The 18501-nt window shown below is 47.2% G+C and overlaps 3 protein-coding genes across 4 annotated transcripts; 1 reads left to right on the plus strand and 2 right to left on the minus strand.

Annotated features, from left to right (window-relative positions):
* Positions 1-1834: 1834 nt before the first annotated feature.
* Positions 1835-3793, minus strand: LOC125489712. Its single transcript, XM_048626510.1, has one exon. It carries the CDS (start codon positions 3791-3793, stop codon positions 1835-1837), a length of 1959 nt encoding a protein of 652 aa, XP_048482467.1.
* An 8140-nt stretch (positions 3794-11933) lies between these two features.
* LOC119693793 (NPC intracellular cholesterol transporter 2) lies at positions 11934-13454 on the minus strand. 2 transcript variants are annotated; one of them, XM_048626608.1, is made up of 4 exons: positions 13299-13454; positions 12994-13104; positions 12427-12612; positions 11934-12179 (listed from the first exon to the last, which is right to left on the minus strand). In XM_048626608.1, exons 1-4 carry the CDS (start codon positions 13420-13422, stop codon positions 12145-12147), a joined length of 456 nt encoding a protein of 151 aa, XP_048482565.1. In that variant the 5' UTR covers positions 13423-13454; the 3' UTR covers positions 11934-12144. The 2 variants fall into 2 exon arrangements, with proteins under 2 accessions (XP_048482565.1, XP_037974223.2); XM_038118295.2 differs by having other exon boundaries at positions 12431-12612; positions 13299-13453.
* Positions 13455-15590: 2136 nt separating this feature from the next.
* Positions 15591-18482, plus strand: LOC119693864. The gene is made up of 4 exons (XM_038118719.2): positions 15591-15753; positions 16677-16787; positions 17265-17446; positions 18205-18482. Exons 1-4 carry the CDS (start codon positions 15633-15635, stop codon positions 18301-18303), a joined length of 513 nt encoding a protein of 170 aa, XP_037974647.2. The 5' UTR covers positions 15591-15632; the 3' UTR covers positions 18304-18482.
* The last annotated feature ends 19 nt before the right edge of the window (positions 18483-18501 follow it).

Below are 18501 nucleotides of genomic sequence, written 5' to 3' on the forward strand. Positions count from 1 at the left end.
TTTCGGAGAGGTAGGAGTCCACTATCTCTATCAGGTATTTGGGCATCCTGTGGTACCCAAATGCTTCCTTTATGCAGGGCCACGGTAATGTGTTGAAGGCATTGGAAATGTCAAGTGACACCGCAATCATCACATCACCATCGCGCACTGCTTCGTCCGCCAAGGTCTTTACCCGCAGAATGGCATGGACAGTGGACCTACCCCTCCGGAAGCCGAACTGGTTTTCGGACAGGTTGGGTCCTTCTGACTCCAGATGTTCTGTAATGCGGTCGGCAATGATACGCTCAAAGAGCTTACCGACCTCATCTAGCAGCACGATTGGGCGGTATGCTGAGGGTGAATCTGCAGGCCGTCCCTCCTTCTGTAGCAACACTAGCTTGCCAGTCCACCACTGCAGTGGGAAACTCCCCTGCTCTAGGCATTGTGACAGAAAGCAGAGGAATCTTGGCCCAAGGTGCTCCCTGAGAGCCAGGTACACCACACGGCCAGGGATGCCGTCAAGCCCAGGGGCGGCTTTTCGCGTGCGGAGTCTATGAAGGGCTACTCGAAGCTCCGCTTCCGTTACAGGAAGAACAAGATTCTCCTCCGTTGGGTCCAACACGGCTGCCATCGATGGTGGGGCATGTGGAGGCCTCGTCGGAAAGAGAGCCGAGGTCACTTCATTCACTAGCTCGGGCCGAAGACTTTGAGTCAGCGGTGGAGCCCAGGTGCGGAGCTTTTTTCTCGCAGCCCTGTACGGCCGGCCCCAGGGATCCACGTCTAGGGCCTCCAGCATCTCATTACGAGCAGCCTCCTTGGACCGCCGTATTGCAATTTTTATTGCCTTCTTGGCTGCCTTGTATATGGCAAATAGGGCAACTTCTTCGGCGTCTGGGGGGACGTCATTCCTACGCCTGGTTCGTCTTCTGTGTCGGGTGTACTGGCGGCGAGCCGACATACACGCGCGGCGTAGTTCCGCGATTTCAGAAGACCACCAGTACATTTTCTTCTTGGGAGGAATTGGTCTGGCGCGAGGCATAGCTGCATCGCATATTTGCGACAGAGTCTCCCGGAACCAGTTGGCTTCATCATCCACATGCGGAAGGCTTTCCGGGCTTGATGCCCAAGCATGGACGATGGCCGCTTCCTCTAGTGCTTCTCGGTCCAGGCGGTGTAATACCCACCGGGGGCCGGCACCGCATATGTTGGTCCAGCGTGTGGTATCCAGTGTTGCGGAGACGTTGTATCGGATATACCGGTGGTCTGACAGAGTCTCCACATTCACTATAACCCTCCAGCCCTGGACACGGGGCTCCAGTGCGGGACTCGCGAACGTGACATCCACAATGGAACCACCATTGTGACGCACACAAGTCCATTCTGACCCCCGGTTGAGAACAGAAAGTCCCACCTGGACAAGCCAATCCTCCATAGGCTCAGCACGCTCATTGCGCACCGGGGATCCCCACGCCTCTGATTTCCCGTTCAGGTCTCCTGCCACAATGACTGGGTATGGTCGACTTTGTAGAACCAGTGATCCTAGCTCCGCGAGGAAATGTTCAAAGTCCACCACATTCCTGTTGGGCGAGAAATAGCATCCAATGATCACTATTCCGCCCAACAGTGCCGCCACGCATCCCCTGCCCTTTGTTACCTTTTCAAAAGGAGGGGAACCAACGGCACCCCGCGAAACCAGGGCCACCGTTCCATCCCGGTCCGAGACCCAGTCTGGAGGCAAATAGTATGGCTCGGACACAATCGCCAAGTGTATCAGCCACTGCGCCATGCTCTGGTACAGTAAGTCCTGAGCGCTTTCACAGTGGTTGATATTCGCCTGGAGAACTCTGAGGGCCATCTAACTGGACATTGTTTCTTCCACCGCCGCTGCAGCTTCAGCATTAGCCGAGGCACTGGTAGGCAGCGGTTGTGTGGCCGCCAAGGTCTTCTTCCACTGCTTCTTCGAGGGAGGAACGCAGGCTTTGCCACCCACCCTGTGGTTGGCCGGTTTACCAGCGGCACTGCATATGGAGCAGTGAGGGTCGGCATTGCAGGTGCTGGCCTTGTGGCCAGGCTGCCCACAGCGGTAGCAAGTGTTACTGCGGTCCACCTCCGACTTGCAACAGACGCCAACGTGTCCTGCCTCAAGGCAACGGTAGCATCGCATTGTCTTCGGTGGCTGCAGTTTTACCGAGGCTGACGTCCAACCAATCCTGAGGTGTTTAGCCTTGTTGATTTTTTGAGCAGCAGCGACGGGACAGCTAGCCAACACACTGCCCGTGGTGGAAGGTCCCATACGTAATTCTCCAACTTTTATTTGCTCTTTAGGGCATCCTCCGACAAGGGCAATTGCCTCAACCACCTCTTCCGAGGTTGAAGAGTCATCCAGACCGTATATGCGTAGACTCGCACACTTTGTGGGCCTAGACACTTTCACAGTCTCGGATCCTATAACTTTTTCAATCTCTGCTGCTAGAGCGTCGGCAGCGGGCTTGCTTGCTATTCCCGGAATTTCAAGGATGCGGGCACCCGTGGCTGCATTCCTAATCCGCATCCCTGAAACTCCTAGGCTAGAGAGGTCGATCTTGGACTTCGCCTCAGTAAAGACTTTGGCGTAAGTCATTCCTCTGCCCGCCGCTTCCGGCTGTAAAGTTATCACCACTGCCTGGGATCGTGGAGGCCTTATTTTCGTCTTGGGGGGTTCCCTAGTAGGCGCTTTAGTGGACACTGGCGCTTGTTTCTTGGCACCACGTTTGACAACCGTGGTCCAGGTCTCCCCGTTCCTATTAGGACCAACAGGTTGTGAGGGTGACACTTGGTCCACTGGTGCTGCCACATTTGGTGCGGGCCCACTAGGTTTTTTGCTTCTTTTTCTTTTTTTGCTCTTCTTTTTCTCCTGGCTAGGTCCGGGTTGTTGTTCAGCCACTATTTCTCCTGAGGGTGTCTGGATCTGCTTCTTTGCAGTCTCCGCATTCTTTTTGTCCGCAGGTAAAGGTGGACGGATCGGAGGAGCGGGTGGCAGACGCGACTCTAGTGAGGAGAGCTTGGCATCCACCATGTTCCCCACTTCCAGCATTATAGCACGCGCAAACTCGGCGAACTCCGGTCTCACCTGCTCCGCCGGCGGTCCTGCCCGGCTGGATTTGCTTGGTTGTACCGTCCGTGCCGGTGAAACCCGACGTGCCTCCTCTATTTGCCTAGGGCCTACCAAGGGAGCAGGGGAGGGGGATCGGCGCCCATTCACTGCTTCGAAGCCGGAGCGAAGAGTCTGGAACTCCCTTCGCAGGTCCGCTTGTTCCGCTCTGAGTGCCTCGTTCTCCCTTCTCAGGCGCTCAACCTCGGACTGCAGGCGATTGTTATCAGCCTGTAGTTTAGCCACCTCTTCGTTTGTAGTCCGAACACTAAGAGTTTTCACAGCCGTGGAAATTGCCTCGACGGAATCTTTTATCGCCCGCACAAAGGTGCCCTTTAGGTTTCGGGACTTTTTCCCCACGTCCATGATAACATCCAAGTTATTGGCTATAACTGTCTGCAAGTCAGCAGACAGCCTATTATCTCCATCCCCAAGTGTTTGGGAGATGGCCTGATCCAACCGGGAAAACGACTCTCTGGCTTTCAGAGAATGGTTTGCAACCTCTTCTTCCAAGCGGAGCCGTAATTCTTTCTCCTTGGCTGCCGCGAGTTCAGCTTTGGCCTTTGCTAAGCCAACGTATTGGCCAGTGGTAGGCGGCCTGCCTCGGCCCCTTTTGGGTGTGCCAATCTTGTTAGGCGCACCGCTCGGGCTTCCTCCTGAGCCGCTTCCAGAGTCGAAAACCATCTGCGGGTTTACGTTTTTGGGACCTACTCTGCCAATATTTGCCAGAGGGACCCACTCTCTCCTCGTCTGCAGTGCTCTCCGCGCTGTCTGTAGATTCTGCAGACTCTAGCATGACCACACTAGCCTCGCTTACATGGGTGGGAGACTCGAGCGATCGACCCCTGCCGCTTCGGATCGATCCCTCAGAGACCCCGTCCCTACTTCCTCCCTTATTGGCGCGAGCGCCCTGGCCAGAGCCCTGAACCGATTCCGGGGTGGTGGAACCCGGTCTCAATCCAGTTTGCTCCGCGAGCTTTCCGCCCGCTTTAGTGCCCAAAGTGTGTGCCTTAGCACAATATTCATTGCTACTACTCCTACTACTCTCCTCCTCGACCTCAAAACTTAACCTACTTAAACTACGCCTCCTACTATCTACAACTTCATCTTCGTCTTTGTTGGATTGTTGCATGTTTAGATCCCACGAGTATGAACATTTTAAAATATCCCTAATACACCTGGAGTGCGGGACTTCTCCAGGGTTGGTCGTTAACGACGGAGATACTCCCCCGCCTCCTACCCTTGCGAGTAGGAGCCTGACGCCACGCTAGACCCGTAGGTACCACAACGCCAGTAACTTGAGGATTTTTATTGAGGTTTTCTCCTCTTGAGCCGGCCGTTTAAGGCAAGCTCCCTGTTCCCAGGCCGCGAGACATGACCACGTCACCTTGGGATAACAGGTTTGCCGGCGGTGGCTTGTAGAAAAGCCTGTCTAGCAGCCTGTGAATTCACAGACCTAAGACCCGCCGCCCGTGGTTTTTGAAGAGGTTGTCTCCTCGTGGCCCCTATCACGAACTGTGAGAGCGGCCCCCGTTCCTCGGAAATATCCAAGGGATACGGGTTGCCCGGAAACTAATCAAATAGCACCGCGCACGGGCGTTTCCGCCTCCACCTTGGATTTTTTACAGAGGTTTTCTCCTCGCAGCCCCTCCCACACAAAGAGAGCGGCCCCCGACCCTATGATGTCCCACCACAGTACATCCAGGGTTACGGGTGGCGTAAGCAAAAGCATGCCCGTGGCTGGGCACGCTAGCCGCCCATGGGTTCCTCTTGGTTTCACTGTATCAGTCGAGTTATAGCGGCAGACTCGACAGTTACAGCTACTCAGCCCCCCCGGCACGACAAGCCGAGAACCCTTCGGGGGGGAACCTTTTTTTTTTTTTTTTTTTTACGTGGGGAAATGCCTAACGCATACCCAGCCGCTCGGGGAAGCGACTGGGTTATGTCGGGCTTGCACCGACTAAAACCCCACGGTGGACTCCATCGCGCATTTTGGAGGTGTCCCGGGAACCGCCATGTGGCATACTACCGGTAGCCTCCGCGCAGGCTGCTGTTAGAACAGCAGCACTCCTGAGGGAAGGATTTACCTATCCTCCGCAGTAGCACGCATCCACAATATGTGTTACCACGCCGCAGGACCCGCAACTCGACGCACTAAGGGTCTCCCGCCCCTCGTGCGCCTGCGACTCCAGGGCCCCTTTGAGGCAGGGGTTACCGTAGCTCTATTGTAATGCCCGAACTACAGGGCGGGGTCCCCTTTAAGGCAGGGGATACCGTTTATATCGCTCGACTCGCAGGGTGATAGCGATACTATCTTCTGCCACCCCGGGGTCGGCGGCCTCTTCTTGCACGACGCCTAGCTGGGTCCTCCTGTTCCCGCTCGCGTTCTGCGTCTTCCTTTTGCGACATGACGGTCTCACAAAATGTGGAGAACGCACGCCAGGCATGTCTGCTGCTTACGATCGCTGCAATTACTGCAGGCAGCGTTAGGTCTTGCCCGATGACCGCGCAGAGAGCGCTGCGCTCATCGGCCCAGGCCGGGCACTCCGCCAGTGTGTGCTCCGCGGAGTCCACTGCAGCGCCACAGTGGTGGCACGCTTGCGTCTCTTCCCTCCCTATCCGACACAGAACCTAACCTAACCTAACCTAACCTAACCTAACCTAACCTAACCTAACCTAACCTAACCTAACCTTTTTTTTTTTTTTTTTTTATTTTTTTTTTTTTTTTTTTACGAGTGGGAAATCTTCAGAAAGATTCCCGCCGACCTCGGGGGAGGAAGACGAGATATGTGGGATTTTTACCCACTAAAACCCCCTCGGTGGCCACCATCAGTGCAGGTAGGTGCTCCGGGATCTCCAGGGGAACGCACCGGATGTACATGGCCACATGCACAGCCGCTCTTCCCGGGGCCGCTATTATGCGGCGGCTCGGACCCCCGTCCTCACCGCCCACAGCCCCTAACCTCCTTTTAGTCGCCTTCTACGACGGGCAGGAGATACCGTAGCCTTATTCTTACTCCCGGGCTACAGGGACGCAACGGGCTCACCTGGCCTGAGCCCTTCGCCGTCGCCTCCGAGCTGGATCGGCCCTCTCCCGATCTCGCTCTGCGACCTCTTTCTGGACCATGACGGTCTCACAGAACGAGACCACGGCCTTCCAACACTCCTTGCCTCGAGTCATGGCTGCCACCACTGAGGGCAGTGACAGATCCGGCCCGATCCTGTTAGCCAGGATCTGCCTTTCGGACTCCCACGCTGGGCACACTGCAAGTGTGTGCTGCGCGGAGTCCAGGCTGCCTTCACAGTGGTGACACGACGGTGCAACCTCACGCCCTATCCGGTGCAGGTACTCACCGAAGCAACCGTGCCCGGTCAGCACCTGCGTCAGACGATACGTGAGGTTGCCCGGTCGTTGCATCCATGCGTCGAAGCACGGAAGTACGGCTGCGACAGCTCGCTGCCGACAACTTCTCGGCTCCTCCAACCGCTCCCGCCAGTGCTCCAGAGCGACCTGGTGCTCGTATCGCCGGACGGCTGATGCCGGCTCCGCATCGGCACCTTCCACATTGTGTAGTCGCTGGTACACTCGAGCGTCCATTTCCGCCAAGATGTCGAGTGGCGGAAAGCGACCCAACAAAGTCGCCGCATCGTACGATATCGTGCGATATCCACGAACAACGCGGATGGCCATCTTACGTTGGACGCTGTTGAGCAGTGCTCGGTTGCGTCGGACACCCGTCAGTCTCTTCGACCAGACAGGTGCTCCGTAGAGGGCCATGGATCGCACGACTCCCGTATAGAGGCGGCGGACTCCTTCGCGAGGACCCCCCAGATTCGGAAGCAGCCCATGCAAAGCACCAGCTACTTTTTGTATCCGGGGGGCTAACCTTTTGAAGTGTTCCTCGAATGACCAGCGACTATCCAGGACTAGGCCGAGGTAGCGCATATGCCGTCCTATGGCGATACGAGCATCACCAACTTGCACCGCTAGGTCAGGTGGTTCCCTGCTCCTAGGCAGTTTGTGGAACCACAGCGCCTCGGTCTTGTGGGGCGCTGTTTTGAGACCCAGCTGGTGGATCTTGCCAATCACTCTGGCCACAGCATCTTCCGCCCTTGGTATAGCCTCCTCGAAGGAGGCCCCGTTAGCAACTACCAGTGTGTCGTCGGCGTAACACACTGTGCTAACACCATCTGGGAGCTCAACTCGCAGGACCGCATCGTATGCCAAGTTCCACAGAAGAGGGCCCAACACCGACCCCTGTGGAACTCCGCAACTGACATCCCTCCGCGAAAACATACCCTCTCTGCCCGGGTACTTGATATACCTGTTCGACAGGTATGACCCGACTATTCGCTGCAGGTAGGAAGGCAATTGGTGGTACACAAGAGCCTCCCTAATGGTTCCCCAAGGGATGGAGTTGAACGCATTAACTATGTCTAGGCTAATAGCCAGCGCAACTCCCCCTTGGATCACAGCCTGCTCCGACAGTGAGCGAACGCGAAGTATCGCATCCACTGTCGATCGCGCAATCCGGAAGCCGTACTGACTATCCGAAAGGTCGGGACCATCCCGTCTCAGGTGTGCCTGGATGCGATCGGCGATGACTCGCTCAAAGAGCTTGCCAGCCTCGTCCAGCAGACAGATGGGTCGGTACGCAGAGGGAGAGTCTGCGGGCCTGCCTTCCTTCTTCAGGAGCACCAGCGTGGCCTCCTTCCAGTCGGTGGGGAACTCGCCGTCACTCAGGCAGCGGTTCAGCAGACAGATGAACTGTCTGAATAAACCGGCCCTGAGCGCCAGCACCCACACACGTCCTGGTATGCCATCGGGGCCGGGAGCGGTGTTCCGCGCTCCGAGACGCCTGACTGCTCGTTCCAGCTCCGGATCCTTCACTCCTAACTCGTCAGACCACGTGGTCGGGTCTAACGGGAGAGGGTCTTGTTGACCTTCCTGGCCCCTGGGAAACAGTGTGCTGACCACCGTCTCTACCAGGGCGGATTCCAGGGTTCTGGAGGCGAGCTACGTGAACGGTTTGGGAACTGATAGTGCGTTTCAAGATAAGTGTGATTACCGGTATTGAAAATTGTTCCGGTATTGAATGCCCTACATGACACGATTAATCGAACAACTGATATGATGACATCTCCGACATGTATATGTATAAAAAATGATATAATAATTAAAAGTTTAAAGGTTGACGCACAATAAATAGCGTCAGTAAATAAAGATTTCAATTAAAAAAAAAAAAAAAAAAAACCTAACCTAACCTAACCTACCTAACCTAGAAATGAAAATGAAAATGAAAATGAAAATGAAAATGAAAATGAAAATGAAAATGAAAATGAAAATGAAAATGAAAATGAAAATGAAAATGAAAATGAAAATGAAAATGAAAATGAAAATGAAAATGAAAATGAAAATGAAAATGAAAATGAAAATGAAAATGAAAATGAAAATGAAAATGAAAATGAAAATGAAAATGAAAATGAAAATGAAAATGAAAATGAAAATGAAAATGAAAATGAAAATGAAAATGAAAATGAAAATGAAAATGAAAATGAAAATGAAAATGAAAATGAAAATGAAAATGAAAATGAAAATGAAAATGAAAATGAAAATGAAAATGAAAATGAAAATGAAAATGAAAATGAAAATGAAAATGAAAATGAAAATGAAAATGAAAATGAAAATGAAAATGAAAATGAAAATGAAAATGAAAATGAAAATGAAAATGAAAATGAAAATGAAAATGAAAATGAAAATGAAAATGAAAATGAAAATGAAAATGAAAATGAAAATGAAAATGAAAATGAAAATGAAAATGAAAATGAAAATGAAAATGAAAATGAAAATGAAAATGAAAATGAAAATGAAAATGAAAATGAAAATGAAAATGAAAATGAAAATGAAAATGAAAATGAAAATGAAAATGAAAATGAAAATGAAAATGAAAATGAAAATGAAAATGAAAATGAAAATGAAAATGAAAATGAAAATGAAAATGAAAATGAAAATGAAAATGAAAATGAAAATGAAAATGAAAATGAAAATGAAAATGAAAATGAAAATGAAAATGAAAATGAAAATGAAAATCGGACAAGCATTATTTCGGTGAAGCAACCTTGTCATCGATCTGTGCTTTTGAGGAACCGCGATATAGGAAAACAATAATTTTAGTAAACGGTTCGAAGCTCTACAATAGGGCATGCAATACCGCAATACCGGTATTCGTAATACCGGTATCAGGGACAAAATTCACGCCTTTTTCAGTACCGGTATTGAAAGTTAATACCGGTATTGAAGCAATACCGGAATTGGACTTTTTTAGGCTATAATAAAGCAATTAAGATATAGTATTCCTATGTACTGTGAAAGCGCACTTGTTTCCAACCGTTTGATGCAGTTTTCGGCCGTTTGATACTACTGTTGCCCATGCGTAAACGGACACTGGATGTAAAAATAATAATTTATTGTAAAATTTAAACTCTAATACTCAATTCTCCTAAGAATCTATCACAAAAAACTGAATTTCATTGCTTTTTCTCGTTTTATTTTGACCTATACGACCTTTAATCACAATATATGCCATTTATTACAAGGAAATCTAATACCGGTATTAATACCGGGATCCCGGTATTGAGTTGCAATACCGGAACTCAATACCGGTATTCAAAATAGTTCCGGTATTGCACGCCCTTAGCAACTAGGGCATGCAATACCGGAACTATTTTCAATACCGGTATTGAGTTCCGGTATTGCAACTCAATACCGGGATCCCGGTATTAATACCGGTATTAGATTTCCTTGTAATAAATGGCATATATTGTGATTAAAGGTCGTATACGTCAAAATAAAACGAGAAAAAGCAAGGAAATACAGTTTTTTGTAATAGATTTTTACGAGAATTGAGTATTAGAGTTTAAATTTTACAAAAAATATTATTTTTACTTCCAGTGTCCGTTTACGCATGGTCAACAGTAGATATCAAACGGCTTAAAACTGCATCAAACGGTTGGAAACAAGTGCGCTTTCACAGTACTTAGGAATACTATATCTTAATCGCTTTATTATAGCCTAAAAAAGTCCGATTCCGGTATTACTTCAATACCGGTATTAACTTTCAATACCGGTATTGAAAAAAGCGTGAATTTTGTCCCTAATACCGGTATTACGAATACCGGTATTGCGGTATTGCATGCCCTAGTTGCTATATGCCGTTGAGGAGTTCCCTTGACTAGGTACCTTCCGTTTCCATCATCAGATCAGCTCAAGGTCACCATCATCTTTTTTTGTTATAGAATAGAATAGAATAGAATAGAATAGAATAGAATAGAATAGAATAGAATAGAATAGAATAGAATAGAATAGAATAGAATAGAATAGAATAGAATAGAATAGAATAGAATAGAATAGAATAGAATAGAATAGAATAGAATAGAATAGAATAGAATAGAATAGAATAGAATAGAATAGAATAGAATAGAATAGAATAGAATAGAATAGAATAGAATAGAATAGAATAGAATAGAATAGAATAGAATAGAATAGAATAGAATAGAATAGAATAGAATAGAATAGAATAGAATAGAATAGAATAGAATAGAATAGAATAGAATAGAATAGAATAGAATAGAATAGAATAGAATAGAATAGAATAGAATAGAATAGAATAGAATAGAATAGAATAGAATAGAATAGAATAGAATAGAATAGAATAGAATAGAATAGAATAGAATAGAATAGAATAGAATAGAATAGAATAGAATAGAATAGAATAGAATAGAATAGAATAGAATAGAATAGAATAGAATAGAATAGAATAGAATAGAATAGAATAGAATAGAATATTGCTTTATTGAACACCACATAAATCAGACACACAAAAAAAAATACTTATAGACTAGAACTAATGTACAATAGGCGGCCTTAATGTACATAAGGAGGTTTCGGATGTTTCGGTGGTGAATAAGGACATTCTTGTAATTCATACAATGCTGCAACAAAGTAGCAGGGGACCATACATTACAAGAATGTCCTTTGTTGAGAATGTTTGAGAATTTCGAAACCTTGATCTACAGATTGACAGCCCGCCGGTTCATCACCCCTGACAGCAGTTTCTGTACACATCTGCTCGCGCTCTTGCTCTTCTTCTACCTTTTCCTCGACTATCTGAGAATGCTGTGACTGTAATTGCTAAAACCCTTCAAAATCATCCTCAGATATCTTTGGATGATTACTAACAACACTTGTGATCCTTGCATTCGTTGGTGACTTGGCCGAAAAGAATCCAACCAAGTTTTGTGTTTTGGGCCAATGGGGTACCCGGAGGGCCCCTAATTAAACCATCGACTATAATTTGGCCACAAACTTCTGCTCCTAATAACAAGTCAATCTTGCTGGGGGTTGCGATTGTAGGATCTGCTAACTTAACCTGATATGACTCTGGCCACCAATGGTGGCTTCACTTGTTGATCAGGAATAGAACTTGTAAGTTCTCTCAAAATGTGTGGTTCTTGTTTCGTCTAGCAGTGGACGACTCTGCTAACGATTATCACCTCCATGCATCATTCAGAAACCGCTGAACCCTCCGAAATCTTTGCTATTTTAATTAGTCAGTACAAAAACTATGTAATATTAAACCTACCAATAAATTAAAAAAAAAATTGATATGTCTATTAAAAAGTCGCTTATTAACGACAGCTATAAAAAATATATCACGGACCTATTTAAAAATAGAACTCGGTCTATGTGCCGAATACCCTGTATATATAATTTGTTTTAGTAGGTAACTAGGTATACTGAATAATAATAAAAAAACAATAATAGTATCTTGCAATGCTGTTTAATTTTATTGCTAAATAATAATAATTGGTAAGTACTTCGTCATAATTCCATTTAGACTTTAGACGTTCCTGTTCGCCTTTCGTGACACGAGATGTGCCTAGTACGCTAGGACGAGTGCAGTGGTTGTGGGGAGCCGATGAGGACAGCCACGCTGAAGCAGAACAGGTCCTCCCCGCCCCCCGCCGCGCCCCCCTCACGCACCTTCACCTCCAGGTGGCCGCCGATGCCCTGCAGCACAATCAAACAAAAGGACATAAGCAAAATGTGACCTTGTGAATCATCAATAATTATCACAGAGATTATGACAATAATTTAGTTTGGTGAGCTGACTATCAAAAATATATTATAATCAAAGATAGCCACTGGCCATGAGGCTTAAAGCTGACGCGGCAGTTAGGCAGGACTCTCTCTCTACCCTAGTAAACACGAACATAACACGTTCTTGTCGGATTGTAATAAAACAAGTGAGTGTCACCAACCACAGGCAAGTACTGTTCGACGTAGATCCGCAGCCGGTAGCGCAGCAGCTCGCCGCGCCGCACGGGGCAGGCGGCGCCCTGCAGGCCGGCGCACGTGGCGCCCGCCGCGCCCAGCGGGAACGGTATGGGCTGGCCCAGCAGCGCCACCGAGGCCAGCGTCTCCATGGACTCCAGGTCGCGAGCTGGAATGACTTTAATATAATACCTACATACGAGTAATAAGCCATAATATTAGGTTACCATGATCACTCCTAGTATCGGCATTATCTACTGCTGAACATAAAAGAGCGCTACAATGCTGTGTCGTCGGCCCTCCTGCAGCCTTCGGCCACCGTCGTCGCTCCAGTGATATCATATACTTACCACATTTTAAGATCGATCTATATTAATTTTTTTTCAGTTCAGTAGTGCTTTACCAGATTTAAGATCCAATACTCTCTTTCTATAGACATCCGTTGTAGATATTATAAAGCAAATAAGGCTCTAAGCGCCAAAGATACGGCTCTTTTGCGCTGACAGCCTCTACAAGTAGAGTCTACACAGTATGCAGATGGAGTGCTCACGTGCTCGGAAGGCGATGTCGATCTCGGCGTGCTGCAGCTGCGGCAGGCGGCAGGGCGGCGCCGCGCAGCCCGCCACCAGCACGCGCAGCGGCAGCCCCGCCAAGGAGCTGGCTGCGGGCACAAGGAAGGGAGCTGTCAGTACCCTTACAGAAACATCGTTTTTAAATGCAAATTAAAAAAACAAAATAGATAGCACGACAAGAGCTGTTTTTTTATCTATAGCAATATAGAAGAATGGTTAGATGGCAAAGGCTTCAAACTGTAGAGGGATTTCGATATACCTAATTCCGTAGAGCTGTGCTTACCAGTACACCTGGAGACAGCCGTGCTATTGTACGGCTCCACCCCCGCCCCCGCCCCCGCGCCCGCCCCCGCTGGCGCCGCGCCCGCCGCCGCCAGCAACAGAGACACTACTACATGAGACCACATCTTCACCGCACCGCGATTGGTCTGACTGATTGAAAAGTTCATCTTGTTTGAATTATTTATACTATTTTCATGGTGATAGGTACCTAACTCATCACATATTTGATATTTAGATAATAGAACAGGTGTGCATTTTGCTTGGAGATAAGGGCTCTATTTTGGAGGCCCAGCTGTATTAGAGAATTGAGATTTGCTAATCTGCAATTAATTAGACCGCTTGTCAGATAGCGACAGCGGCAGATGGACAGTGCGCTGCAACAACAATACAACGTCAGATTAAACAGGTGTCTGACTGATTTCATGAGTCATTTATAGGGTTCGGAACCTCAAAAAGGGAAAAAAGGATGAGTCAGATATTATTATTATTTTTTACGTCAAAAGTCGTAAATAAGAAAATAAGTTATCCATAATGATCTCCTGAGTCACCCTTCCGGCTAACTAAACACTCTTTCAATATCGTGTATTAATTTAAGCAAAAAGAAGATTACTTCGAAGATGCAAACAGCATTTTCTGTCTACACTGTCAATCAAAATGACCCCATATTGAGAAGTTATCCAGCACTATCCAGATGACTTCTGAAGTTTATGTTGTTAGTACCAGTAGCTACAGTCGGGAGTTTTAGTTATTTTAATTTCCGTTATTCGTTATTTATATTACCATTCATACTCAATGGGTTTATCTAACATACTTTACAACAAACACAGACACTCAGACAAGATATTCGGACTTTCGATTCGACCATAACTGCAGAACAAGTTCATAAAGCTGTGAAACGAATTAAAACAGCGGCCAAAGGAATGGAATTGATTTCGATGGACATGGTAGAAATGACATTTACTAACCTATGGACAGCACCTGACTATAGTTAACAAAATCATTCTGAGAAAACATTTCCCGACGATTGGAAGATTGCTAAAGTTTCCACTTTCCCTAAAAAGCTGAACCCTTGCGACCGGTTAGTATCGAAGAGATCCGGTTAGAAGAAGAAGAACTTGAACTATTGAGCAACTGTTCAAGTTCTGAGCAGCTACTTATTCAGGTACTTAATGTGCCAATAGAGCGGGTTACTGAAGCTAGGAACTTGGGTATACTAATGGATGGACAGTTGAAATTCGAGGACCATATTGTAGGGGTGGTAAGTAGCTGTTTCTACCGGCTCAAAGTACTGTACAGAATACGGGACTACCTCAGTGTCGAAATGCGGATCAAATTGTGTGAGTCACTGGTGTTGTCCAGGCCGAACTACGGTGGGTCAATCAATCTTTGTTTGTGGCTTGATGCAGTGTGTGACTAACACAGCATATTCGGCCATTTATTTTATTTTATTTTTATTTAACTCTTTATTGTACAGATATTACAAATAAAAGTACAAAGGATAGTTTACGATAGTTTTTGAGATACACATAGTGTTTATAGCTGCTACGGTGGGTCCTCCTCGGTAGATCTGGACAGCTGGTGCAGACAGTTCAGAATTCCTTCTGCTTCCGTATAAAATGGCGGCACGAAGACGATAATATAATAAAATTATACTTTATTAAATAAAACTGTAATTCAAATACTATGTGATCTACGACAAATTAACTTAAACTAAAATATTATTATTTATTTAAGTAACCATGTATATTTTACTCTTTTGAATTTTATTTTAAATTATTTAAGTACTTCATTATTAGATACGATACTTATTGTATTTTTGTCTCGACTTGGTCGTTTCCGTGAGTCACGTAAAGGGTCCCTGCTAAAAATCAGAGCTGCAGGTACATGTGCGTGAAGCATATATGCTGAGCTCGGGACCTTTTTGGTGCTGCGCTTACACACCACCACCAACACAGACTGGCTAAGTTTATTTCTTATTTGTTTAATATTTGTGTTTTGCGTAGGTACTGTCTGTGTTTGTTTTACCGTATACCTACCTAAATTGTTTTTCTGTAATTCTAAATAAATGTCTTTTCTAAACATTTATTTCTTTCATTCATTCTGAAAAACATTTATTCTTAAGAGTTTTATCAATTCGTGAAGTGAGTCCCTCGGAGTGGGCACCCGCGTCCCGGAGCTGGGAACGCAGCCTTATCTCCGAACAACATGTGCACCTGTTTCACTATCGACATATTCAATATCTCATGAGTTACCTATCAGCATTAAATTAGTATAAATAATTCAAACAAGATGAACTTTTCAATCAGTCAGACCAAGACAGCGCGGTGCGGTGAAGATGTGGTCTCATGTAGTAGTGTCTCTGTTGCTGGCGGCGGCGGCGGGCGCGGCGCCTGCGGGGGCGGGGGCAGGGTCGGGGGCGGAGCCGTACAATAGCACGGCTGTCTCCAGGTGTACTGGTAAGTACAGTACAGCTCTACGGAATTATATTGAGAACTGCCTTTCATTTTGAAGTCTTCATCTCCTTACCATTTTTCTAACAAGGACCTAGAATTGGCTAGATTTTAGCGTAACTCGCTGACTGCCCCGTCTGCGCCCGGCGTATATGTATATGAGACGAGAAGGCACCTTAATGCTGCTATAGATAGTTATGTACCTATGCTCTGGTCATGCTATCCATTTTGAGAGACTATTGAAAAACGACATAGGTAGCTGTTTTTTTTCTGTATTCAATAACTAGCATATCCCGAGAGCCAAGTTTCGCTTTAAATGATTTTCCCGTGGGAATTCGGCGAAAAATTTAAGCTTTTATGTTCTGATGATTCTAAGCTTCAAGTTTTATCAAAAACTAAACATGGTTTTGGCTTAAATTGGTATATAAAACTACTTACTAACTTCCACGGAATATTAATCGATATTTCATAAAATGGTTTTTCCCGGTAACTCCCGTTCCCGTGGCAATTTTGCAATATCATGTTGTACCTAAACATATGATTTTTCACACTAAAGGATTTTCGCGCTAATTCCCGTTCCCGTGTTTACTCATTATTTCCCGTCTTTTGCGCCATGCGCCACTTGTCCAGCCATTCCCGCAGCCGGTCCAGCAGTCGCTGCATCTGGACACGGCCAGGTGCACCTTCAGGGATGAGGCAAAGTACGCACTGTCGGCAAAAAGTGCCAGCTCCACGTCTTGCTCACCGTCAGTCAGTGAACCGGCCAGTGTCGGGATGCTATCAGTTGATCTCTGGAGCTCCGGACTCTATCCCAGAGCGGAGTCACAGCACGGCGATGTAGTCGAGCACCCGGCGTCGGCGAACATAGCCTTCGCACTGCTGTATATAAGTCAATTCTTATAATTATGTAAATGATGTGACCCCCGCAGAGAGTTCCGGCGCGGCGCTGCCGCTGCACGTGCTGGTGGCGGGCTGCGCGGCGCCGCCCTGCCGCCTGCCGCAGCTGCAGCACGCCGAGCTCGACATCGTCTTCCAAGCACGTGAGCACTCTTATATTATGAAGGCTGTCGTCGCAAAAGCGACATATCTTTTTCGTTTAGAGCCTTACTTGCTTTACTTACCTATATCTAAAATAAATATCTACAGAAAGCCAGGATTGCATTTTAAATGATGTAGAATAGTACTGAACTAAAACATATATAACTACTTAGATCTTAAAATCTGACGTGAGTCAGTTGGTCCCATCTGTCCAAGAATCGATAACCGGTGGGTTGAGCGAGTTCTTGATTGAAGACCACAAACTGGCAGCCATGGTGGCTCCGACCAGCTGGGTCGACGACCCTAGACTTGTGGCCGGAGGGCTGAAGAAAGGGAGCCTACAATACAGTATTGTACCGTTCCTTGGGACAAGTATATGTCCAGCAGTGGATGATATTGATAGATTGATGATGATACTATAAAGTTATGGCTAGATATTATGGTCAAGTGATGAGACTCATTGTATGTAAATGTTGCAGCTCGCTACGTGGAGACCATGGAGACGGTGGCCACGGCGTACTTCCTGGGCCAGAGCACGGAGTACCCGCTGGGGCCGGACGCCGCCACGTGCGCGGGGCTGCTCAACTCGTACTGCCCGGTGCTGCGCGGGGAGGTGCTGCGCTACAAGCTGCGGCTCTTCATCGAGCGCTTCATGTTTGTGGTCCGTATCCATTCACTTGTTTATATTGACGGCCGACCTAAATTGGCACAATGTGCCGAAGTTATAATAACTAGCTCGAAGTACCTGGCTTCACCTCTGTCTAGTGTCGGTACTAAGACTGCTAAGTTAATTTGTCCGGGCTGTAGTTACCTGAATCTACCTGAAGCGTCCGTAGTCGAGCGGGCTTCAATGATCGTAACTGATCACTGCTGTATAGTGTCGGTACTAAGACTGCTAATTTAATTTTTCCGGGCTGTAGTTACCTTAACCTACCTGAAGCGTCCGTAGTCGAGCGGGCTTCAGTGATCGTAACTGATCACTGAGTTAAAGATGCAACTGGCACGGTCAGCCATTGGATAGGTGACCGATTGCAAGTGGTTCTTTTGTGGACGCTTCCGTGCTTCGGACGGCACGTTAAGCCGTGGTAGGGTGGGATTTGGTGAAGAGTGGTCTGTATGGAAAACACTAAACCGCCTCCGGGCTGGCGTTGCCCGGACGTAGGACAATTTAAGGCGATAGGATATGCTCCCAGCCAATGCCAGCACTCTATGCAGTTGCGGAAGCCTCCAGACTACGTCACATCTTATAGAGTGTCCAAATGCCCCAAAGTGCAGTCAAGGAGAGCTGATGAAGGCCAATAATCTTGCAATAAGAGTAGCAAAACACTGGAGGAAGTTAGCTTAGTGCATTTACACGATTGAAGAAGAAGAATAATTTCATAAGGTAACAGTGTGATGAGGTTGTATGTGTTTTTGCAGGGAGTGCGGGCCGACATAGAGTTCAAGGTGCGCGAGGCGGGCGGCGAGGACCTGTTCTGCTTCCGCACCGGCATCCAGGTGGTGCGCCCGCAGCCCTGACTGCTGACTGCTGACTCCTGACTGCTGACTGCTGACTCCTGGCTCCTGACTCCCGACTCCTGACTCCTGACTGCAACACTCCTCTCACCATCACATGCATGTCGCGACGGACGAGCAGCATATACATTTTGGTGCATTTAAAATATACAATTTGAGGAAACCAAAAAGCGATTGTTCAACTACAAGTGGTAAACTGCA

The sequence above is a fragment of the Plutella xylostella genome, chromosome 16 (assembly GCF_932276165.1).
Source record: "Plutella xylostella chromosome 16, ilPluXylo3.1, whole genome shotgun sequence".
Classification (NCBI taxonomy): Eukaryota; Metazoa; Arthropoda; class Insecta; order Lepidoptera; family Plutellidae; genus Plutella; species Plutella xylostella.

Coding starts and splice junctions, on each gene's coding strand:
- LOC125489712 (XM_048626510.1), bottom strand. CDS start 3,793: ATGGTTTTCGACTCTGGAAGCGGCTCAGGAGGAAGCCCGAGCGGTGCG.
- LOC119693793 (XM_038118295.2), bottom strand. CDS start 13,422: ATGTGGTCTCATGTAGTAGTGTCTCTGTTGCTGGCGGCGGCGGGCGCG. Junction 12,613..12,993: donor CGACATCGCCTTCCGAGCAC/GTGAGCACTCCA, acceptor AAGTCATTCCAG/CTCGCGACCTGGAGTCCATG. Junction 12,180..12,430: donor TCGAACAGTACTTGCCTGTG/GTTGGTGACACT, acceptor ATTGTGCTGCAG/GGCATCGGCGGCCACCTGGA.
- LOC119693864 (XM_038118719.2), top strand. CDS start 15,633: ATGTGGTCTCATGTAGTAGTGTCTCTGTTGCTGGCGGCGGCGGCGGGC. Junction 16,788..17,264: donor CGACATCGTCTTCCAAGCAC/GTGAGCACTCTT, acceptor TAAATGTTGCAG/CTCGCTACGTGGAGACCATG. Junction 17,447..18,204: donor TCGAGCGCTTCATGTTTGTG/GTCCGTATCCAT, acceptor GTGTTTTTGCAG/GGAGTGCGGGCCGACATAGA.